Here is a 25,980-nt window from a genome sequence, read left to right on the forward strand (position 1 = left end):
ACCCACAGGAGGTCTTTGTACTACACTATGAGAACGCTGTTCCAAAGTAAGAAAATCAACAGAAGAAACCAAATTAAAAACAAAAGAACACTTAAATACATACAATGAATGCAAGGTATTTTAAAGATTAACACTTGAAATATATTTTTAAAGGCAAAACCAATATGCTATAGAAATAATCTGTTATGAAAGAAAATTTAAATCATAACTTTAAAAATGCTTTTTACCTGTCTAGCAGAAACCTGAGGTATTCAGAACAGTCTTGCTGGGATCTGGGGGTAAACCATGGAGGTCTGGAAGCCTCAAAGAACACCCGAGGTGCATATGCTTCTCTCTTTTGATATCAGTAGAGAAAATACAAGGAAGTGATTCTCACACCATGAATCAAATAACTGAAATCTTAATACAGGTTTAATAAAATTACACTGCGCTTAACCTTACTACAAAGTGCTACAACTAAATTTAGGTAATCTTCAGCCACAACTTCTCATTCTGCAGGTAAGAATTATCATCTAAAGAAACATGTGACTTGCCCAAGGTCATACAGCTAAATTAGTGTCAGAGGGAGCCAATTAGAACCCAGATCTCTCGAACACTTAATATAATGTTACTGGCATTATCCCTCCTATGACAGTCACGTGCTTGAGTCCATAATTTTTTGAAAAACCAAATTTGAAAAAGACATGTTAATATCTATATATAATTATATATCTATATATAAATGTATCCAATATATATTTTGGGTAAAGTAATAAGGGGACAACTCTACAGGGCCATGCATATCTACTTTGGGTGAAAATTTCTTTGACCAGGTACACATTTCATAAATGTACAGAATGTAAGCACTATGTTTAGGGTCCTTGTTGATTTTATTTTTTTAGCATGGAGTTTAGTGAAATGGTTGCTCATGGACTTTGTAGCAATCTTGGTTCAAATCCTAGATTCTGCGACAACAAAAAGGAATTAAAAGGGCATCTGAAAAGATGTGATTGTAACTTGAAACTTTAGAATTCTGACATTTTGAATGTATGTGGTATATAGCAGAGTCCTCAGCTAAGAAAAAACTTATCCAAGTATGCGTATTGATAGTATTTTGAAGGAACGAACTTTAGCATACTGACTGAACATGAGTTCTAGAGTCATTTAGTTCACATCCCCACTTGTCACTTGTTAGCATGACCTTGAAAAGCATGTGACATAAACTCACTTCCTTCATCTATAAAACAAGGATACTATCTATCTTATTACCTCATAGATGGTTTTTGAGGATTAAGAGATAATACATGTAAACTACTTTGCACAGAAGCTAGGCAAATTTAAATGCTCATTATATGTTAGCTTTATCAACTAAAAAAAAAAAAAGCCTTTTCAATTATATAGGGCAATCTACCTACCTAAAATAATCCTTGTTGGCTTGCTATCAGACAGGGCCTCAACTGTGACAGAACTTTAATTAGGTTCTCTTGTGTGTTCTTTCTTCTTTTCTAGGGAACATGGAACCCTCCTATGGTGTTTTCTAACAACTCTGGTTTAATAATGTAATACAGTACACAATATAGTATATGTAATGTACTTACATCTACATATACACAGATATATATCATATACGATATGCAGTAAATGTAGACTAGTGATAAAGCAAATATATAAGTCAATTTACTTGGAAAAATACTATTTGCCAGTTGGAGGGTAGAGATTTCATCTCCCTTGGTCCCGAGATGTTAAATTTAATTTGTGAACATACTTCCCTCAGAAAGTGAATAAAATTATTTCTGAGTATATTGCTACTTATAGGCCATCGCTCATATGTTAATTTTTTTCCATTTAAAAAGTTATACTTGAGCTATTTCATAGCTTGTAGATAGGAAACAAGGCATTCTTATCCACTCGTCCCACCAATCTTGAAGCTATCTTTCTGCCTCTACCTACCTACTCCTTTAGACCTCTGTGAAACTAACATAATCAGAGCAACACCAGGAAATAATATACATCATTTATAAATGATATATATGTATCATTCATATGTATTGCTCAAAACTTAAAGTTCCTTGAGCATAAGGATTCCTCTTTGAATACTTATCAGACTCCATATTGTGTCTCTCAAAAATGTCTATTGAATGAATGTTTACTATATGTGACTTTCTTGCCAGTAGCATAAATTCACTTCCTTGGATTAATGTGTGGATATAAAAGATCATCTTAAAATTTTAGGCCCTAGAACATAACAGATGAGGTTGTTTACCCATTAAATTCAAGAGCTTAACATTTTGGACATAGTGAGAAGGTACATATTATTAGAAACAGGAGAAAATGAAGCCAATGTACCATAAAATTATTTTAATTGTTCATTATTATGAAAAATATATCCATTTAGTATCCAGAACCTATTAAATATGCATTTAAAAAGACTTATGTAGAAGCTTATTTATTGGATAGAAAATCAGATTTTATCTATAATTAGAACAAAGGGTCAGTATAATATTCATCTACAAGAATGGAAAACAGGAGGAAGAAATAAAAACTTCGATCATATCGTGATTTTAGGCAGGATCTCTTTAGTATATCTAAGTGGATTTAATATATGTTAAATGGTCACATATGTATTAAAAAGATTCACCAAGTTTAGAACAATGTGCAAGGAAGTTAACATATATATAACTACACACACAACTCACCTGTGTATGGGCCAAAAAGGCAAAAAGATGCTGTAATTTTTTCATTAATGAATTGCACCCATTTAGATTTAAAGATAATACTTGCCTCCTGAAACTGAAAGAGAATAAAACATAGTGATTTTTGTACACATGTGTACACACACATGCATTTATTAAAAGCTAAAAGGAAGTTAGTTCAAGAACTTATTATCCTCAAAGTAAAATTTGATTCATTTGATGGCCCTTCATTTAGCAAAGTTACTACTTACAATGAAGTGAAGAAGGAAGGGAAGAATGACAATAAATTAACAGTTACTATGGGACTGGGCAATGGCCCATGTACTGTTGTAAATTATTCCTATTTTCTGGATTAGCAAATAGAAATGAATTACGGTATCAGTTAATAACTTAAATTCTTTCATACCAGCATGAAATAAAAAAAAATGTGTTGTCAACAAAACATACTGTAAAGTTAAGAGTTATTTAATGGGTGTGGTACAAGTACAGGGTGGGAAAGGAGAAATTATTCAAAAAAGATAACAGAAACAATTGGGTATCCATTTTGAAAAAAGTGGAATTAGATAAAATTTTACATTATTACAAATGCCACAGAGGAATAATGAGCTAAATGTGAAATACAAAACTACGGAAGTACTTAAAAGGAAAAAAAAGGGGGGGAATAGAGGGGGAAGACTTCTTATAATTCAGACCCCACAAATGACAAATAACTGATCTCGCTGTATAAAACAAAAACTATAAATGAAGCACTCTACAAATCTGAATCACACTGATACGAAGAGAGAATGTAATGAAAGACTATCATCCAGAGTACATATAAATCAATATGAAAAAGAAAAAGACCCAAAAGAAACGTGCACAAAATTAAAGAATAGGTTATTCAGAAAACAAACACAAATGAACAAAGAAAAATAGGGAGGGAAAACTCTGTAATGGTCAGCGATGTTGCAAATTAAAGCAAAAAGACATTTTTCCCCCAATTAGAAAATATTTCAAAGACTAATTATATCCAGCACTGCTAAAGGTATGGGGTCACAGGTACAATTATATATTAGTATGCAAGTTCAAATGCCATAGTCTTTCTGGAGAGCAATTTGGCAAACCCTATTCAAAGCAAATCCTATACATCTGCACAAGAGCAGAGAGATGTTAATTATGAGTAAAATAACTTAATATTCACCAATAGGAGTATGGTCAAATAAAATATACAGTAAATCTATTTATTCAGAATGACAGTTCTGTCACCACCCTATCACGGGAATACTTCCAACCGGAATCATTAAAAGATAAAAGCAAGTGCTGGGAAAAAGCATATAAATAGGATTATGAATATTTTTTAAAAAACATTTTAAAAATAAGATTATAAGTATTTAAAAAAACTTTTTTAAAATAGCATTTGTTCTTCTTCTAGATAAAATCTTATAACTGTAAAAAAATGGTCTCAAATGATGCACACAAAACTGCTAACAAATGACCTTTGGGGATGGGAATTTTTTTTCATGTTTAATTTTTATTTTATACACTTCCAAATTTAATTTTTTAAACCACAAGGAATTTACATTATTACCAAAGGAATAAAATATACTATCTGCCTTTTCTTAGACAGTATCATAGTATCATACAAAAAGATGATACTCTTTGAAGCTCTTTGAATTGCTGTTCCTGGTTATAATTGCTTTGGGTCTCTCCTTTCACTATCCTCTGTAAAATGAGACAGCAGGCCTAGATGACCTCTGGTGGTGAGATACAGATTTGAATTTAGTTTCATGCATAGTATTACTTGTGAGGAAGAGTATACATTTTTTTTTTTTAATTAAAAATTTCAAATACAAACAAATTAAAAAAATAAAAGAAAACACTAAGCCAAACAAAAAAACACCTTAGTGTTGGTAGTAGATTCTGGGGCCAGAAAATAAACCTAACTCTTCATCTTTTAGTTTGTGATTCCTCTAGGTAGGCATAAAAACTTACAAAGGCTTGGAACTCAATTGGTAAAGATCTGTGGTCAAGTTCCATAAATACTCTATTGGTACTGAAGAGAAAAATTCAACCAAGTTTTTGCCTTTTGGAAAATTTTATCATTATTTTGTACCTTTACAGATAGCACTCATATAGCTAACAACCTCTGATTTCCTATTTGCTTGGCTGCAAAAGAAAGTGAATTTGAAAGTAAATCTGTATGACGACAAAGATATACATTTATACATTTGTTTATTATTTATCAACTTGAGGTGGGAAATAGAGCTTAAACTTTAGCAGCAATGAAGAAGTTATTAATCTGATAAACAGCAAAATACCTGCAAGCAGGAAAAACTAAACATAACTCCCTTAAAAGACATATAGGTTAAAAATACACTGTCTTACAAGATAATAATAAATTAGTACTTGAGGACACTTAAACTCTTTGGAATGTGCTCACTTAATCCCTGTTATACTAAAAAATATCATCATTCAGAATATTCTAAATGCAATACATAATATAAATGTAAAGTAGAATTTATATAAGTTAACATTTAATAGTTCCTGAGCACTAAGAGCAATTTCATTTCTGAGTAAGGCAATTATATAAAAATATTAAAATTTCTGCCATATATAAGAAATAATGTGAAGACAAAACCATTATCTTACATTTCATCACTATGTATCAATTTCTAGAGTTAAAAAACAAAATGTTCAAATTTAAACTTACTCTGTGGCCATAAACAATGCTTGTATAACACTGTTCATATAACATGTATTTCCTAGATTAATGAGGCCAGTTTTCCCAGTTTCAGATTTTCCAGAAAGTCTAGACAAGCAAGATGCCAAAGAATTGGATTGAGAAGTCCAGGCACTTTGATTGAGAATTAATTTAATCTTCTCTTCACTGGGCTTAGGAAAATCCTGTAGATCATAAAGAGGAGAAATAGTTTAAAAATATAAACCATTTTTGTTATTAGCACCATAAAGAAGATTCTTCTGCTGACATTTAACCTTTCTTTCCTTCCACTTATTTTTTTTTAATTTTATTTTTTAAAATTTACATCCAAATTAGTTAGCATAGAGTGAAACAATGATTTCAGGAGTAGATCCCTTAATGCTCCTTACCTATTTAGCCCATCCCCCCTTCCACAACCCCTCCAGTAACCCTCAGTTTGTTCTCCATGTTTATGAGTCTTGTCTGTTTTGTCCCTTCTCCCTGTTTTTATATTCTTCTTTCCCTTCCCTTATGTTCATCTGTTATGTCTCTTAAAGTCTTCATACAAGTGAAGTCATAGGATTTTTGTCTTTCTCTAATTTCACTTAGCATAATACCCTCCAGTGCCATCCACGTAGTTGCAAATGGCAAGATTTCATTCTTTTTGATTGCCAAGTAATGCTCCATTGTATAGATATACCACATCTTCTTTATCCATTCATCCACTGATGGACATCTGGGCTCTTTCCAATAGTTTGGCTATTGTTGATAGTGCTGCTATAAACATGGGGGTGCATGTGTCCCTTCGAAACAGCACACCTGTATCCCATGGATAAATGCCTAGTAGTGCAATTGCTGGGTCGTAGGGTAGTTCTATTTTTAGTTTTTTGAGGAACCTCCATACTGTTTTCCAGAGTGGCTGCACCAGCTTGCATTCCCACCAACAATGCAAAAGAGATCCTCTTTCTCTGCATTCTCACCAACATCTGTTGTTGCCTGAGTTGTTAATGTTAGCCATTCTGACAGGTGTAAGGTGGTATCTCATTGTGGTTTTGATTTGTATTTCCCAGATGATGAGTGATGTTGAGCACTTTTTCATGTATTGGTTGGCCATCTGGATGTCTTCCTTGGAGACGTGTCTATTCATGTCTTTTACCCATTTCTTCACTGGATTATTTGTTTTTTGGCAGAAGCTTTTTATTTTGAATTTTTTTAAATTTTATTTTATTTTTGAAAGACAGAGTGTGAGCAGGGGAGGGGCAGAGAGAGAGAGAGAGAGAGAGAGAGACAGAGACAGAGACACACACAGAATCTGAAGCAGGCTCCAGGCTCTGAGCTGTTAGCACAGAGCCCGACACGGGGCTTGAACCCACAAACTGCGAGATCATGACCTGAGCCGAAGCTGGATGCTTAACTGACTGAGCCACCCAGGCGCCCCATCTTTCACTTACTTACTTTTGAAATCACCTATAGAACTTGACCAGTCATCAAAAAATTACATTATTTTACATGGAAACAATAACTGTGTCCTAAAATAAATATACACATCCTAAGGGTAGAGTTTATTAAGTTGAGGAATATTCAAGAACAAGGAATTCAAATCACATTTGAACTATGTGTGTTTCCAATTTGTCAGAAGAATGTTTCAAAACTTTGAGATCAAGGTATACTGTAGTGCTATTCAAAGGCAACAGAACACGGACTTAACACATAATTGAATAAATAATTTGCTTTCAAATTTTCTAGTAAAAATAAAAAATATCTCTTTTTCATTCACTTTTATTCAATATTAACCCTTAGAAATAAAAGCTCAAAGTAATCTGCGCATAAAAAATGAAAATCATCTAAGCACAATGACCGCTGACTTTGAAAAATAAAACTCAATGTCATGTTTAACAATATAGAAAATTATTACAAGATACAGATTCTTTTATGTGCTCTATGACATATGAGATACAATTTTAAATCAAAGTGAATTCAAGCACGAATAGAACAATGGAGAATAATGAAAGTTGGTAACATCATTCAACCTTTTTTGGACTGCTATTACCATCTGGTACTTAGACCTTAGAAAACAAATATTTTCTGAAAGAATTTTAATCTCTTGATTTTCTTGCTATTGTTGCCAGCTAATAGAAAAGTGCTTCCCTTGGGTTTAGAGTGAGAACCTTGCTTCTTCTGAGCCTAGTTCAGTTATCAGAATTCTCAATATGTAAACCACTGAAAAATAACAAACAGCAAGAGGTTTCATCTATGGACACAGAAAGACATCGTAGAAAGACATTAACATTACTATTGAATCTATGATAAAAAGCTCCTTTACACAAAGACATATATAAATATCAAAGTGCCATACCAGCGGTATACATTAATTGTGCAAGAATCTTGTGTTCTGGGTTCAACCAAAATCAATTTGACTTCACCCATATAGTAAAAAGAATAAGCTTTGCATTCATTTCAGATACAGAAGAAGTAATAAAGATATTGAGATTTATCTTGTATTTAAGATCTCAAAATTTAACATTTCAAAAAAAACATTACTAACACAACTGATTTCTAATAACTTCTGATTAGTTCTGGCTGAGGCAAGTTCTCCAATTCTTTTGCTATACCCTGATCATGTAGTAAGTTTACTGAGTAAAGTGTACACATTGTGACCCATTCTTTAAGACAAACAGAATCAGTGCTTTTTAGGTCTAATAACTATACAAAGTTAAAAAAGGAGGGTAAGTTCACTAATAACTCAAGTAAAGATTCTATAAAATATGGATATTCGTGAATAGTCCACAGCAAAAATGGAATAAAAACAGGTAAGGAAACAAAGTCAAATATTTTATTAAACTGCCTTTCTGGATTCTAAGATATTCTTAATGTATTTTAACACTTCTGATATTGGAATACAATGGTGATGTATGTATTTACATAATGTAGCATTTCTTTTTACACTTGATCTTTGCCAAAAGTCTGAGAAGCGATCGTGTGCCATTTCTTTTTAAACAAATTTCCCCAAGAGTTGTTATAAAATTTTTTTACGTTTATTTATTTATTTTGAGGAGACACAGAGAGAGAGAGAATGAGAGAGACGGGAGTAGAAAGAGAGGGAGAGAGACAGAATCCCAAGCAGGCTCTGCAGTGTTAGCACAGAGCCCAATGCAGGACTTGAACTCACAAACCCATGAGATCATGCATGACCTGAGCCAAAATCAAGAGTTGGACGCTTAACTGACTGAGCCACTTAGGTGCCCCACAGGCTGTTACAAATTTAAAGATATGCCTCATAATTGATGGCATTGTAGAGCTAAAGAAACATGGTTATTAACTCAGATTAGTTACAGCAAGTAAGAGATTACTTCCTAAATATTAATGAATCCTGATTCCAATTACATTTTTCAAACAAAATGCATATTATATAGAATAGTAAATTGAATAGCTGGTTATAGAAATCTTTCACTACATTCATCTATCACATCATGGTCTGCAGCTGCATAAATACTGGTGCAACTACCATCATACCTTTATTGCTTCCAGAATAGGTTCGTAGAGATCTGGAAATCCAGAATAATGATACATCATACACTGTATCAATTCTGTTAACTGCACTAAGAAGGCTGTACTGGAAGGCAGACCATCGCTTTTGAAGGAGTGAACCAAATTAACTACATGAGGAACAATCTGAAGAGAAAAAAGACAAACATTCTTCAATTTATACAAATTGGCAACAAATTCTCTAGCCTACAAATGGAATGCAAATGTTACATGATCAGCAAATACTTTTCTGTATGTTCAGTCACAGCCTTTTTCTAAAAAAGCCAAGAAGTTAAAAATTTCGAGTATCAAAGTAAATCTAGTTTCAAAGTCACATATAATTTTAATTCCATGAGACCCCTCTCCTCATCCTTATGCTCCATCTAAAACAAACTAAGGTACAAAATAGAAGGCTTGGTCACTCCTGCCATTCTGAAAAATGCCTTAAGTTGAAAAATGTTAGCATTATTATATTTACCAGATTGTTTACAATAGAAACAAATTTTTAAAAGATAAACTGAGAATTAGCTTAAGGGCTCCATCTAGTGTGAACTTTAGATTTTTAACTTGAAAGAATTAAATGCTGTATATACTTTGCACATTAAAGTCTACTACAAGAAAGTAAAGTAACTAAAATTACAGCTCAGGCTATAGGATTACCTTTCTTTTAGATAAGCAAATAAATGATGTCTTATGTTAGCATGGTTATCCTTATTAACAACTGCCATTCTCCACCTCCAAAAATAGGAGATGGTTCTAAAAGGGAATCAGAAATTTCTAAGAAACTGGGGTTAAAAATAAAAGGGAAATCTAAAATGCTCATTGCTCAAAAACACACAGAAAACAGCACTGATAATAAGCACAAGAGTGTCCATTCATTATAAAATTAGGCTAAAGTCAATACACTGCCATTACGTATTCAAGATGATATTAACAAATAAACCCTGTTTTGCTTAAATGGTTCATTCCATTAGTACAGTGGTATCCTTGTTCCAACTAATTATTAATTATAATCTATTACTATACATTTATACTTCATATGTAAAAGGTATCTAAGAATATTATGTTCTATTTCTAAAACAATTTTTTGGTTGCCTAGTTGTAATAAAAGTGAAGTTAAAGTTTTATGGTCTCCAAATGGCAAATTATAGTAGTATCACAATCAACTTTCTTTCCTTCCTCCTAAAAAGAACAATCATATTCTTAAATTAACGCTGCTATTCTCTTTTTGCTCTGATTCTATGCTGGAGATCTTAAAATTACATTTTAGCTTTTGCACTACCTTCTTTAATCTTACCTCCATCAAAGGTATTAATTTGACCACGAAACCATCAGTTCCTAATGAGTTCACTCTGCTGCTATTATCTCTACATTTCTACGCAAAGCTGAGTTATAATTTTGCTCCATAAGGCTATTTCTATCAGATACTCTCTTGCTAAAATAGTCAGAAATCCAAAATTATTTTGTTTCCTCACAGGTGAAAAGAAAGAGAGAGAGAGAAGTGGAAGAGAAGAAGAGAAAATAACTTAAAAAATGATTATTTAATTTATTTCCAAATCTTCCAAAAGCCTTCCTAGTGTAGATCTGGTCTTTGCAATCAGGTAATACAGTTGTCTGCTATACATCCTATATGGTTAAAATTATCACTGACATAGAAATGAGACTAAGTTTTTCATAGGCATAGATATATATGTGCAAGCAGGCTATTACCTTCTAAATGCTTGGAAGTTGATATTTTTTGAATGAGAAAACCTAAATATTTGTCAACATTACTGTAATACTCATTAAACTTAAGTTACTATTTGAGACAATGTATATAACTTATTAGAAGCTTTGATATTTTTCTTTTGTATAAATTTCTTTCCACTTATAAAAAGCATAAGAAAAGTAACTTGATCTATAAATACACACATTATAACATCAATCTTGGTTTGCTCTAAAATAGTATAAACAGGTAATGTAATGAAGAGTGATGGTGATTCCAGATTATTGCTTATACTCAACAACTTCTAAACCTGAATCCTTCACTGAATTAGTTACAGCTGATTTAACTACCACATGATTTAACTACCACTAGATGCTCAAGTTCATTTTAGTTGAGTAGCTGGTCTGGCTATACAAATATACATATATATGTATGTATATATACATATACCATGCTTATAGTATGGAAGCAATAATTAGATATCAGTTTTTAGAATTTACTAAGCCAGATGACAACTTTTAATTTCAGATCTAATGATTTCTTAAATGATTTCATATTTCAATAAGCTAAATATTTCAGTCAACCATTTTTTTTCAACTATATATTTTTTTCAGAATATAAAAGCAATACAACAATATGGAGTATCTTCCATCTTTTAAAAAACTGTGAACAAAGAAATGGGTTTAGAGTATGGCATAAATGATTAATCAGACAGATTAAGAAATGTCCTCAGTTTGAGGAGCAATGAACATTAGAATGGATGACTAAGTTATGTTAGAGAATCTCCTTTCCAGAAATTCTGAAAAGAAAGCTTTTCTCAATTGGCCTACACGATTGTGCCTGAAGAGACACAAATAACTGATGTTCTTTACCTTGTTAAATTTTGCTAGTTCACCTGATGTATTAGCTCAAGTTTTGAGCTTTGCTTGTATAACCAGCAGATATAAGGTTATTGGTTGATGGTGAAGATCACCAATTAAACAATTAACTGTAGAAATTCTCACTAGACTCTGCTCGTATACCTGCTATATTAGCTTAAGTTTTGAGTTTTGTTTGTGTAACAAATATAAGGTTACTGGTTGATGGTCAACATCACCAATTAGGCAATTAACTGTAGAAATTCTTGGAATAACACAAGCTAAGTGACAATGCATAATGTAATTACTTGTTGGTAAGGTTTACTTTCTACAAAGCCTGCAGATTTTCCTTCAGTGGCAGTGAGGCACTGAGCAGCCTATGCATGTATATGGTTCTCGGAGGCTAGTTAGTTATATTTCTAGCTAACAATGAACAACTGGGATTCAGCACTTATTCATCAGTCTCCTTTGAATCTGCTTGTAGTGGGTCCGCATTCCTAAGATTTTTACATTGTGGCTGGATTGATAATGAGGTTCTAGTCCTATTAAACTGAGGATCAGACCCTGGAGGAAGCAAGTAACCAGATAAAGCACTGCCTTTCTGTGATGTGCTAGATAGATAAGTGGACAGGTTCTTTGAATAACATTTTATCATTTCCACCTGTAATAACTGATAACGAAATAACTGAAATCAGATCAAATCAAAACCAGTGATGTAGCTCATTAAAAGTGGTAGGATTCCAGATATATTTTAAAGGTGGAATCAACAGGATTTGTAGGTTATACGCTGGGAGAGAATGAAGTCTTAGTTCTGGGGCTATAAAACAATTGATGTTTTCACGTTTCTGAAATTCTAGAGCAGTCAGTGGTTTTAAACCATTTTTCTTCTTCTACACTGTTCATACATGAAAAAGACAACCATCAGTGATGTGGACATGTGACATCTCTCGTGTAGAACAATAACTTTCAGTTGCTGGTAGTGGTTGCAAGTGGAGCAGTTTTGGTGAGACTCAGACATTCCGGAAATATATTCTTTGGAGGGAAATCCCATCACCTCAATTTTCTAAGAAATCATAAAGCTACAAGAAAATAGATTCAGGACTAACTTAGGATCTTTTGACTACATGTAAATGTGACTCAATATTAAACTAAAATTTTAAAACAAAGCTTTTCAATGTAGAAAGCTTGAGTCCCAACTTACCAAATGGAACGCTTCTGGAGAATGCTGAAAACTAAGCAGCATATGTGAAAGAACTGCAAGAGCACCAGGTCTCACAAGAGGAAACCAAAGTCGATTAAAAACCTTCAAAAAAGATAAGACATCCATCTTAAAGAGTTTGTAGGGAAATCATTAACCCAGTCAGCGGTTATTTTCCTTGGACCAAAAATACGTACCTGAGTACCCCCTTTCTGGAAAGTTCTATCATAACATGTTATTAAACTCTGGGAGAGAGAAAGGTGGGAGATAACAACATGACTGACATCAAGGGAATGCAGTGGCCTAAATAACTCTTAAAACCCCTTGATCAAATAAAAATCTGTCAAACCTTATTTACAAAGTGATAGTTCCTTGACCCACGCTTCATTCAATTCATTCAACAAATATTTACTGAGTACTTACTACTGCTTGGCATTGTTCTAGGCACTGAAGATACAACGGTGGATTAAAAGAAAAACTCTGATCCGATCAGGCTTACTGTCTACAGGGTGGGTAGACAATGAAAAGTAACATGGAGACAAGTGCTATGAAGAACAGGGACTGAGTAGCAATGGGGTCTGCTATTTTATTATGATATTAAAAAAATTACTCATGTAAAAGATGACATCTGACTATGAAACACTGAAGGAAACGAGAATAAGCCTGGCAGATACCTGGGAAAAAAGCATAATAAGCAAGGCAAATGCCAAGCACTACAAAGGCCCTGAGGCCTGCAGCTTGCTGTACTAGAGATACAGCAAAGAGAGCAGTGTAAGCAAAGCACAAAGACTGAGGCAGTAATAGATTTGATGAGAGAAGCAGCAGTGGGAGAGATCACGTAGGAGTTATAAGACACCTGTGGGGGACCAAGGGCAGGAGCAGGGAGACTACTGCAATCAGTACATCAAGGCATGATAATGGCTTTGGACCAAAGTGATAGTGATGTAGCTGGTTAAAAGTGATAGGCTTCTGGATATATTTTAAATGTGGCATCAACAGGATTTGTAGGATAACAGCTGAGAGAGAATGAAACGAGAGAAGGATAGCTTCAAGGTTTTGGCCTGGGCAAGTGGAAGGATGAATTAACTATATAAGATGGGGAAGACCAGTCTGGGAGGGAAAAATCAGAGGTTATCATGAAAAAGTTGAATTTGAGACCGAAGTATAGACAGGTGGATACGTAAATATGGAGTTTATGGGAAAATAATGAATGAGAAATAGAAACCTGGCAGTCGTTAACTTAGAAACATTATTTAAAGCCATGGAACATATATGCTCTGAGTATGGATTGAGAAGAAAATGGATCAAAGATGAAAGAAACTCTAAAGCACTCTAAAGTTAGAAAGATCCACTATAAGAGACTGAGATGCTAGTGAACCAGGACAAAAAGAGAAGTGAACTGGGACAAAAACTAAGTGAAGAAAGTATTTCAAGAGGGAGTGATCAACTGTCAAATGCTGTTGATAGGTTAAATGAGAGGAGGCCTGAGAAATAACTCTGAGTTTAGCAATACTGGAAAGCACTGGTGTCAAAGATAGTTTTGGTTGAATGATGGTGGCACAAGCTTGATTAGTTGGATGCAAAAGATAATAGGAGGGGCGCCTGGGTGGTTCAGTTACGCATCCTATTCTTGACTTCGGCTCAGGTCATGATCTCAGTTTGTGAGTTCGATCCCCACATAGGGTTTTAGTGCTGACAGTGTGGAGCCTGTTTAGGATTCTCTCTCCCTTCTCTCTGACCGCCCCCATGTGCGCACACGTGCGTGCACTTGCACAGGCACTCTCTCACTCAAAATAATAAACATTTTTAAACAAGGAAGATAATGGGAGGAAATGTTTTCATATTCAATACTTGAAAACAGCAAAACTATTTTAATTACCTATACTTAAATACCATTTTCAGTTTCTAAAGGCTGTTTCAAAATTATTATTCAAAACAAAACCCAAAATAAGAACATACTCAACATTAGATACTTTACAGGGGACAACTCAAAGATAAAACCATTGATTAGGAGACCATTCATTTTAAGAGATTTAAATACTCCCACTTACCAGTTCTATTTTCAGTAAAGTAACATCTATCAAAATAGTAAACTTCTGGACAGCTGCTAGTCCTTTCAGGAGTGCAATTACCCATGTGTCCACATGCTGAGCCAATGGCCAGGACAGCCAGTCAATCATTCTGAAAATTGAAAAACAAAACTATTAATATTGAAAATATTTTCAACATCTTTTAGTTGGAAATAACAAGGGCTAGAGTAGATAACCACTCCCTTTGTGACTCAGTATTTACTGAGTTTGCTTATGAAAAGCATTGTTTTAGATGTAGAAATGCGGGGTGCCAAAGTGGCTCAGTTGGTTACTCGGCTCAGGTGATGATCTCATGGTTGGTGAGATGGAGCCCCATGCCAGGCTCTGTGCTGACAGTATGGAGCCTGCTTGGGATTCTCTCTCTTCCTCTCTTTACCCCTCCCCTGTTTGTACACTCTCCCTCTCTCAAAATAAATAAACATTAAAAAAATAAATAAAATTATAAGATGTAGAAATGAGTATAATGGGTGCTTGTACTCAAAGAGTTTCCAATCTTGTAAGCTGATAGTTTCTCACATATTTCAATAAAAAGAATTTCTGACAAAGGGTCATTTCACATGAATGCAAAGTTTTAAGTTGAAGTTACATAGTGGAATCTAGAATTTATTAGGCAAACTTACTCTAAGAAGAACAGTTCAAATGTAGTTCTCTAAGATACAAAGGAACAAAATTTCTCCTTTCTGGTAACTGCAGTCTAAATATGAAATGCACTTTTAAAAAAGACTGTATTTTGAATTGTGAAACAGGTCTCTTCACCCTTTCAGTATTCTACCATACCAAGAAAAAAGGAAACGTCAAATAGATAAAAGGGTACTGAAGTGTAAATATACCATATATTGAATTACTGAGTGTTTATATTGAATTAGTGTTTTTCTTCTTGAGTAGCAACCCAGTTTAATGGAAGTAACAGCAAAGTAAGATGGAGTTTGACAGACTGTCCCCAATGTTAGACATCAATCACAATGAAGAGTGGTACAACTCTTTTGGAAAGCATTTGGGCCAAATGTTCATATTATTTGATCCAATGATCCAATTCTGGGGATTACATAAGAAGAAAATAGTAGTGGATAAACAAGTTTTTAAAGTCAGAGTGATCTAGTTTCAAAATCTCAACTTACCATTTATTAATTGGCGGGGGCGGGGGGGCTCTAATACCTGATTAAGTTATTTAAGCTCTGTGTCTCAGTTTTCTCATCTGGAGACTACAGATAAACATGCTTATTTTACAGAGCTGATGTGAAGACTACCTGAGTTAATGTATGACACTGGAAATACTCAATGTGCATGCTTCTCTTCTACCAAATATTAACATATGTGGCAATAAATAATTGAACAAAATGTCCAATATAAATACTAAGTATACAAACATATGACCAAAAGAGCAATGAACATGTTTAAAAAATGGCCTTCTAAATTGACTTGGTCATTTTCACAACAGTTACGTTGTAACTACCTACATTAACACTGGAGTGTTATCTTTTTTAAGGTTTTTGCTCTTAAGATTAAAATGTTCCATCCGACATCAAGAGTGGTCCAAAGTCCAAATGCACATTAACTACTAGTTATCTGTATGTTCCCTATGCTCTCTACACATATTAATTTCTCCTCTTGTTTTTCTGGCCATCTTCTTCTAACAATGATGGTTATAAATCATTTAAGTAGTCCCTGACAGCTGTTCCACATCTTCCAACCATTGTTAAGCTGATTTTCATAAAAGTTTATAGTCACTCTACATACATAGAGAGACACTTGCATTTGTGTACAATGAGTAAATTCGCTGTAGCACTGTATTTAGGATATGAAAAACATGCAAACAATATAAATGTCTATAAATAAGGAAATAGCTAAATATACTATGGAACATTATGTAGAGTTTTAAAGAATAAGATGGATGTATATGAATCTATCCATGGGGGTCCAACATGGAAAGATCTGAAATACTGTTCAATTAAAGAAGAAAAAAAGTGCCAGTAGGTCTTTTAAAAACTGTTTTTGTTTAAAAGAAAATCATGTGAGTACATATTGTACATTTTTTTAGTGCAAATATGCACACAAAAAAAGATGTGGTTCAGAGAAGGGGTATATGGGAGCACATCTCCTGGGCTCTATGGACTCTGCCCTGTAGGGAATGGCACTGCTGGAATAGAAACTAGGCTCCCTGGAACACAGGGCCCTGGGCCAGAACTCCCCTTAGGTCAGGTCTAAGGGGGCAGAGTAGAAAATTCCACTTAGCTAAGGTTCTTCATTATACCTAATCACCCTATCAGCTTTTTCCTCGCCTCTCCATTTCTACCTTCTCATCTCATAAGCCTCTACTCTTTACCTTATCCCATATGTCCCCAAACTCCTGACCATCCTAAAGAAACTTCAAGTCAGAAGTAACATGAATTAGAAGCAATTCACTCAACAAATATGAGTGCCTATTATAAAACAGGTATTCTATTAAATGCTGAAAATATAATAGTAGTTACAATTTCTGCTTTCAAATTGCTAAGAAAAGTTAGGAAATTTGTCAACAGTTACAAAATTAATAAACAGTAAGTAGTACTGCTATTTGAACTAAGGTCTGCTGGTAAGTAGTGGAACACTTTTAGCTACACTTTAATTATATTCCAATTGTGCTTCAATCTGACAGGACTACCATATGCCCAAATCCTTTCAGGCACAGGCATTGTGAGATGAGTTATTTTTATGGTTAACGACAGTAATCTTGTCCACCATGCATTGGTTACTGCATGAATTTTAAGGACACTTAACCTTGATATATCAAGTTAATTTCTTACCATTTAAGAACATTTAACTGTAGTTGTAATTTATGGACTTTAAAGTCTTTCTTCCTCCATTAGGCCAGGAGCTTAAGAGCAGTGATCTTACTATTGGGTTTTTGTTTGTTTGTTTGTTTGTTTTTCTATCTTTAATCTTTGGACCCCCAATATTTAGCACAGTGCTTGGCACTGAGAAGAAGCTCAAATTTGTGGAATAAAACCATTTCTTTCTAGAGCTAAAAAATATGCAACTTGAAAACCCTTAACATTAAAATTAGCAATATTATATAGGACATAAAATAGATTTATTCTTAATTTGTGGAGAATAAAACCGATTTTCACTTTTAGAAGGCAGCTTCATGGCTAGATCCAGCCTCAGTTGCGTATTTGTTACACCGTTTTAAAAATTGGGAAATTTCACATAAAAAACTTTCAGGTTTCTTTTGAAAAATCAGATCAGCCACACTGAACTCAAATTTCCTTGTGGCTCAAGAAAAATGGAGTTGAGGATCAGCTTCCCCTTTTGGAAGGTGATTGTGCACCCCATCCCTTATTATTTCAGTTACATACAGCCTATTTCATACTTTAATGTTACTTATCTGGTCCTGGTATGGTATTTGGATTTCTTTGTATTATAGAAAATAACTGTTAAAGCATGGTAAGTGGTCTGTGTGGGGTAGTACGGAGTATGGGGAATTATAAGGTGGGAGTATGATAAACTAATCATAGCTATTCTTTTCAGTTACATTTGCAACATAAGAGTAATTACTCCAGATACACTGTAGGTTAAATAGGATCATGTACGATAAATCAGAAATGCAATACAAAAACTGGATCACAACTTCCCATCCAAACAAATAGGCAAAAATTAATTATTGATTATATTTTATTTTAAAAAATTTATTTATTTATTTTAAGCAATCTCTATGCCCAATGTGGGGCTCAAACTCATGACTCCGAGATGAAGAGTTGCATGCTCTTCCTACTGAGCCAGACAGGTCCCCACAAATATATTTTAAAAACAAAACAAATTCATGGGGCACCTGGGTGGCTCAGTAGGTTGAGCAGCTGGCTTCGGCTCAGGTCATGACCTCACAGTTTGTGAGTTCAAGCCCTGCATCAGGCTCTGTGCTGACAGCTCGGAGCCTGGAGCCTGCTTTGGATTCTGAGTCTCCCTCTCTGGCCCTCCCCTGCTCTCTCTCTCTCTCTCTCTCTCTCACTTAAAAATAAATAAATAAACATTAAAAAAAATTTTTTTTTAAACAAAACAAATTCATAAGTTGGATACTATGACTGTTTGAAAACATTGAAAAATTAAGATTAAGAGTGCTGACTGCCAAGAATTGGAATTTGCACTTGATGTAGCAAGTGGTGAAGTCATTATAATCTGTTGATCAGAAGGGAAAAATGAATAGGTCAGGATGATTTAGAGAAGAGAGCTAAGTCAACTGCTGGCAAAAAGACCAACTAGAAGGTTCTGTTGTAATGATTTAGGGCATATAATGAAAAATGTTGAATATTATTCCCTATGCAATGAAGGTGACAGACCAATTGATATCTAATTTCACTTTCAGCTCTGAAATCTATAATTCTCTGTATCTTCCCATTTTATTTAGAAGACCACATAATTTATGATATATTCATCTCAAAGAGAAAGAAATTTTAGTGCAGTTGTAGTCACACGGACAAAGGAATATTACTGCTAGGCAGGACACAGAAGGAATTTCATTATGGAGAGATGGATGAGATATGAGTGTTTCTTAAAAATAAATGAACAATGAGAACTTTACATAAAGACTTGGAATTCAACCACGTATAGAAGAGAATTGATAAAATGATAAGAATAAATGGAGAAGTAAAAATAGAAAGGACAATATGAAGAAAATCCTAATAGAATGGTGTCACCACATTTCTAGAACTTTAAGAACTATGAATATAAAGATACCAAGAAGATGAAAACAACAATACAGACCACCAAATATGGCAAAGAGATCACCATAAATTGAAAGTAGTGGGGATAGGGGTACCGGGGTGGCTCAGTCAATTAAGCACCTGACTCTTGATTTTGGCTCAGGTCATGACCTCATGGTTCATGGGATTGAGCCCTGTGTTGGGCTCTGCTTGGGATTCTCTCTCTCCCTCTCTCTCTCTGCCCCCTCCTGCTCTCTCTCTCAAAATAAATAAATAAACTTAAAAAAAAAAAGTAGTGGGGATAGAGGCCATACAGCAAGAACGATTTATATAGATTTTTCTTCAATATACAAAGCAAATTCACGTATCTATGGAAATTAAGGAGAGAATAAGCAATGAGAATCTGAAAGTAATAGTTACAGATAAATTGATTCAGTTAAATTTAAGAGCACAAGGCAGAAAGAAGGAAAGCAAGAAGAGAAAGTCCTTTTTAAACACTAGACAAAAAAGGGAAAAAGGTAGAAAATATCAAAGTCCTCAAAGTTTGTGTTACAGACAGTGAGATATGTATACATGTAACTTTCTGAGAAACCAACATAAATACTTAAGTTTATGTCATGACTGTAATTTTATAGCAGGTACACAGAAACCATTTTGTTCCAAATCCCTGTATTTTATTTAGATGTGCTATACACATAGATACACACACACACACACACACACACACACACACACACACACACACACATTACAAGAAACCCCAGGCAGATATGAAACAAAAATAGGTAGAGAGGAAAAGCTCAATTAGAAAGAGTCATTGAAATAAAGAAACATAATAGTTGGAATAAGCTCTATAAATGGGTACCTTTGAAGAAAAAATTATAGCAAATTGTAAGACAGTTCTGATGCTTTTCCCCTTAGCTCTTCACAGGGTTTGCTCCCTTATTTCATTTACATCTTTACTTCATCAGCACTGTCTCACTGAGGCTTTCCTAATCCATCCTATTTAAAATTCCAAGCCATTTCCTCATATTTTATGTCTTTCCTATCTACTTTTTTCCCAAAGCACTCATCACTATTCAACATACTAAATTATAATCTTACTTATCATATTTAATAAAATCTAAAACAAAATCAACTTTAGGATGTATAATTAGTTTACGTATCACTAAGGCAGGAAAAATCACGTCTACAGTAAATGACTGCGTATTTCCACATTTTAACATCTCTGAAATCAGGATGCATCTTGGAATCAATAAAATATGTTATTAGTTTACTGTATGCCTTTCCATCTAGAAAGTAAGCCCATGAAGACAGATAATTTTATCCATTTGTTCAAGGAGATTCTGAAACACTGCCTGGCACTTATGATAAGTGTCCAATAAATGTGATTTGAATAAATAAATGAATGAGTTAATAAAAGCATGAAAATGTTGAGAAAGATAAATAATATTAAGTTTACACCTACAGATATATGAATAAACTGCAAAACATCAAGAAGGAGAAAAACAAACATTAGCAGAAAAGCCTAACTACTGACAAAGGAATGACAATTTGACTGACAGCAGACTCCGTATCAGCAACAATAGTTGCCAGAAGACAATGCAGTATTATTTTGAAAATACGAGGAGAAAATTCTGTATCTTGCCAGGTTCTCTACTGAAGATTAAGGAAGAAAAAACGTATTTCAAGCAAAGGTCGAGTGCATTACCCAGAAATTCCAGTTGAAAGAGAAAGTAAAAGTATATACGTAGCTTAAAAACAAAACAAAACAAAACAACCCAGAGAGAAGAAATAGGTTCCAGAAACAATAATGAGTAAATAAATTAGTAAAATATATTGATAATCTAATATACAGTAAGCATATATGTCTATATTTTTGGAATTAAAGTTTAGTTGAAAATGTTCTTTGAATTACTGGAATGCCTGTCAAATCTATAGTATGGTAAATAATTCATTCCAATTACTTTGGAGAATCTTTATGCATTTGATTCTATGATTTCAGTTTTAAAAATCTAAGTTTTTCATTACCCACACAATACAACAAAATATCTCCTCCTCCCAAATCTACAACACCATCTATAGTGTCATGAAGAAGTACCTGCAAAGAGCTTGGGTCATACTTGCATCTTTTACATTTGGATCCGTAGTTAGGCTCCTGATGAGAACTGTAATCATCTGAAGAGGAATATGCTGCACAAGGCTTGCCAATGCTACAGAAGGTTCAAATGATGCATCTATTTTTTTAATTAAAAAAGAAAAAGGAATATGGCAAGAAAATTCAAGTAAAGGATTTAGAGAGAAACAATTTACCAAAAAAAAAAAAAAAAAAAGTGTTATTGCAGCAAAGGTGTTAATCAGGAAGCAGTTGTTAATGTTCTACCTCATGGGTAGATGTTAAATTACAGAAATGAGAGATGAGGGTGAATAGCAATGACTGTTCATTACACAGAAAATTACTACAATATAAAAACTATGGTTCGCTATTGCCAGATTTAGTCTGTAAGTTACTTTGTTTTCCTGTATTATTTAATATTAAGTTACTGTTGTGCTAAAATTTTCATTTGTAAGTCAGCAATGAAAGGTATCATTTAAATTCCCACTTTAGACCCTTCAATGTAACTTATAACCATGAATTACAGTAGTCATTATGTTGTTCTAAGGAAGATTTAAAAAATATCTTAATGAAGTGAAAATTAAGGTGAATTTTGAGGGAATTTGCTTAAACTACATAATAATTGAACAATTCAAGGTGAGCACCTTTACTGCTACAGCTGACAAAGTTCTGGGGAAATCTTACAGTTCTAGCTACACTGGTAATACAAGAAAAATTACAATCAAAAGAATAAAACAACTAAGATGCTGCAAATATACACTTGGTAATTCTTTCCTAAACATATTTAATTCATCACAATGCATGAAGCTTGTTAAAACTCTACTCTTATTTCTCTCTGGTTCTCAAGATAAAAGGAAGACACCTCCTTAAGAAGTTGATTCAAACAACAGCCAGGGAGAATGACTGTACCAAGAAGAGAGGAAGTAAACACAGTTTTGGATCTAGTTTCACAAATTACAGAGCTGAAAGCTCCAAGTCCAAAAAGGAATGTAGATACAAGGTAAAATCCCTGGTGAGAAAGCATATTCTTGCCAATTATTACTTGGCTCCTTCCCACTTTCTAAGGATGTAGTTCATGGGCTATACCCTGAGCACAAAAACACCTATTTAAGGCCTCATACTCTTTCCTTTCCCTCATTCTACCTGCACCCTTTCTTTCCTACACTACAGCAGACAGAAAATGTCAATATTTAAAACGTACATAATTAGCTTGAATAATCCAGTAATAAAATAAACCGCACAGCCCATGAATAAAAAAGTGGGAAAATTAAAAAAAAAACAGGGGAAAAACTCGTAACGACAAGATGACAGAGTCAAAGTACAATAATATGATAAACACTATCATGCTGTCATTAGTCACTAATGAATAGAAGCTTTATATAGTAGTTGTCAATCCTCAAAGCATTCCATAACTTCAGCAGAGGCTGGGCAATTAAGCAACTTATTTAGTGCCAAAGATCTTAGACCTCAATGTTCTCAACATTTAAAATAGGAACGCTGTCTTTTTTTTAAGGCACAAAGGGACAGCTTAAAAAGGGTAGTGAATAGGAATACAATTTTGGATGAGGGTATGGAGATTTGTTTTCCATTGAAAATGTTTTCAGGGCAGAGAACCAAACATGGTTGTGTGTGTGTGTGTGTGTACGTGTGCGTGTGTAAGAGACACAATGAATTTCCAAGAGAGATTTTTTTTGGAATATAATAACACTTACCTGTGGAAGAAATGCTTGCAAAAACTTCTTGCAGGGAAGGGAGGAGTGTGGAGGGCTCGGCCTTCCAGATGTTCTGCAGCAAGTTACTCACTTTTGTCACCTGAGACACATATTCCCGCAGCTCCTTCTCCTGGGTGGACACGCACTGGAAATGGCCTATCGTTCGAACAAGCTGTTGACAGAAGGTGATTGACAACTTTCCCTTGGGGATGCACTGCACGAAGTCGCTCAGCAGGTCGCTCAATCGGGCACACAGCTGCGGCTCCGGCCTCTCACACACCATACGTAACACCTCCACTTGAAGCAGGCTGAAGAGGTCTAGCACCGACGGGCAGCTCATGATCAGCTTCAGGCCGTTGTGAATGTAGTCCAGAATGGCTACGTCCTTCCTGTCCAGCGAGTGGTAACCCTGCTGAAGGAGGCCCAACACGAACGTCTTGTTGAAGAAGGACTCGAACTCCGGCCGGTGGTACCGTGCATAGGCCTCCAGCACTTGGTGCCCCACCTGCCGTTGAAAGGGGTCTTGGCCCTCCAGGATGAGCCGGGTAGTCAGGTCAAACATGGCTTCGCACTGCGCCTCGTCCAGCCAATGCTCTGCTGATTCCACCACCTTCCGCACAATCACCCGTTTCAGGGGCAGTGGGTGCGAAGAACTCACCAGGCCCTCCAGGATCTTGTCCATTGTCGCCAAGCTGCAAGGCCAGGGCCACGGGGTTAGGAGCGGGGGCCGACAGTCCCGACGTGGGGCACGAGAGTCCCGTGGCAAAGGGGAACTTGGGGCGCAGCAGTAGTGGGACCGACCACCGCCACCACAGTCTCAGCAGCCACATTTATCGGGTAGGGGAGCCCATCCAAGTCCGGGTGGGGGGTGGCAAGCCTGGGTAGCGTAAGAGCCAGCACCGCCCGTCGCGGGCCTAAGGAGCCAGAGGCCCGCACTCCGCAGACGCCCCGGGCCTGCGTTCCCTCTCAGCATCAGCGCGGAGGGGTGGCGGGGACCCTCGGCAGCGGCGGTCACACAGGGCCCGGGGCTGCCAGCCAGTAGGTGGAGGAAGCTCGCCTTCGCTTCCTGGGGCAGGTGTGGGCGTCCGGCCTTTAGCAGGTCATAAGATGAAACCCGCCCTGGGTTGAGTCAGAAGCCGCTGTCACTGAAGGTGCCGGGTCAGCTCCGGAGAAGAGAAGAAGCTAACACACTTGACCCGGATTCAGAAGGTCCCACAACAGGAAGTGAAGGACTAAGACCCTCCGGAAAGGCCCGCCCCTCCGCCCCTCCTTCGCCTCTCCGCCCCTCCGCCCCTCCTCCGCCCCTCCTCCGCCCCTCCGCCCCTCCGCCCCTCCTCCGCCCCTCCGCCCCTCCGCCGTCCCGCCCCTCTTTCCCTCTCCCCCTCCTCCGCCCCAACTCGCAGACTCCCCGCCCCCCACCCCGTCTACGCGCGGAATCCCTTCCCGTCTTGCCACTGCTGCGCAGGCGCGGCCGCTGCCTGTTGAGTCGCGCGGCGACGCTTGTGTCAGTGGCCATCGTGTGTCGAGTCACAGGCGGCTTTCTGGGAGGCGCGGCCGCGAGCGGAAGCTGAGGAGGTGGTCAGGATTTTTAGGATTCCTACTTCCTGATCTCTGTAGGTTCTGTCCGGGTCAGGTTACTCGTGAAAGCCCGAGGAAGTGCTATTTATGTAACATTTTGTGAATAAGAAAGTTTTGTAAACGCGAGAAGAGCATTTAACTAAAAAGTAAGGAAGGGAACTCAAAACTGGGATTGAGGAGAAAATGTTTAAGGTCTTGGCTCATTCATCGAGAAATGAATTAAGGCTGCTTAACGCGAATGTCTTTCTCCTCTGTTGTGGTTATTAAAGTAAGGACTGTACTGGCAGCTGCATACACATTTTAGGAAGGTCAGTATTGGTAGAGGTTTGCTTCGTCAAGCGTCTAAGTCTTTTTAGTGAGCTTTTGGAACATACGGAAAACCTAAAAGCCGTCCCCCAAATAGAAGAGTAAGGAAAATGGCAGGTGAGAAAGGATGAAAGGCATATATTTGCCTATGTCGTAGTTAAGAGTATTTAGTACCTCTTTTTGTTGCACTTCACCTAAAGTAAATAGTGCTTCGCAGATACTGGGATTTTTATAAATTGAAGGTTTGTTGCAACCCTGTGTCAAGCAAGTCTTTTGGCACTGGCTTTCCAGCTGTTATTGCTAACTTCATAGCTCTGTCGCATTTTGGTAATTGTAATATTTCAAACTTTTTGATCATTACTTGTTAGGGTAATCTGTGAGCTGTGATTATTCACTGGAAGCTCAGATGATGGTTGGCATCTTTTAGCAGTATAGTATTTTTAAATTAAGGTATGTATGTTTTTAGACATAAAGCTATTACACACTTAATAGACTACAGTGTAGTGTAAAATTAGCATTTATATACCCTAGGAAACCTCAATTCATTTGACTCCATTGTGCTAATTCATTACAGTGGTCTGGAACTGAACCAACAGTATCTCTGAGGTATGCCTGCATGTGTGTTTGCTGACATTGGAGATGGTTTATAGCAAACAGATGCAGTCATCATGCTTGTAGTCTTTCAAATTAAATACCAAAGGTTCACAATAAGAATTTAGGTTTTAATCAGAGGCCTTTAAATTGGGAAGACATTGCTTCATTATAGCCCCATTCAGGTTTGCCTAATATAGTTGTGAAATTTGGCATAAATAGCCTATAATGGTGACCAAATTTTAAAGAAATGGTTTAAGATTGCTTACTTTGCCAA

General features: G+C 35.8%; 1 protein-coding gene and 1 long non-coding RNA gene across 4 annotated transcripts in view; one reads left to right on the forward strand and one right to left on the reverse strand.

The window, feature by feature from the left end:
- USP38 (ubiquitin specific peptidase 38) overlaps window positions 1-24,484 on the reverse strand; it is a 68,937-nt gene extending 44,453 nt beyond the window's left edge. For all 3 annotated transcript variants that reach the window (XR_008296101.1, XR_008296102.1, XM_015081680.3), the window contains exons 1-8: window positions 23,229-24,484; window positions 21,502-21,637; window positions 14,686-14,815; window positions 12,638-12,739; window positions 8,863-9,021; window positions 5,362-5,555; window positions 2,676-2,769; window positions 228-334 (exon numbers count right to left, since the gene is read on the reverse strand). Coding sequence is in view for 1 of the 3 variants with exons in the window: in XM_015081680.3 (XP_014937166.3) it covers window positions 228-334; window positions 2,676-2,769; window positions 5,362-5,555; window positions 8,863-9,021; window positions 12,638-12,739; window positions 14,686-14,815; window positions 21,502-21,637; window positions 23,229-23,910 (1,604 nt within the window). In the remaining 2 variants the exon portion in view is untranslated. The remainder of the gene's footprint in view (window positions 1-227; window positions 335-2,675; window positions 2,770-5,361; window positions 5,556-8,862; window positions 9,022-12,637; window positions 12,740-14,685; window positions 14,816-21,501; window positions 21,638-23,228) is intronic.
- Window positions 24,485-24,649: 165 nt separating this feature from the next.
- Window positions 24,650-25,980, forward strand: part of LOC113601474 (uncharacterized) — a 189,359-nt gene continuing 188,028 nt past the window's right edge. Inside the window, exon 1 of the long non-coding RNA XR_003422784.2 lies at window positions 24,650-25,114. This is a non-coding gene — a long non-coding RNA (uncharacterized LOC113601474). The remainder of the gene's footprint in view (window positions 25,115-25,980) is intronic.

The sequence above is a fragment of the Acinonyx jubatus genome, chromosome B1 (assembly GCF_027475565.1).
Source record: "Acinonyx jubatus isolate Ajub_Pintada_27869175 chromosome B1, VMU_Ajub_asm_v1.0, whole genome shotgun sequence".
Lineage (NCBI taxonomy): Eukaryota > Metazoa > Chordata > Mammalia > Carnivora > Felidae > Acinonyx > Acinonyx jubatus.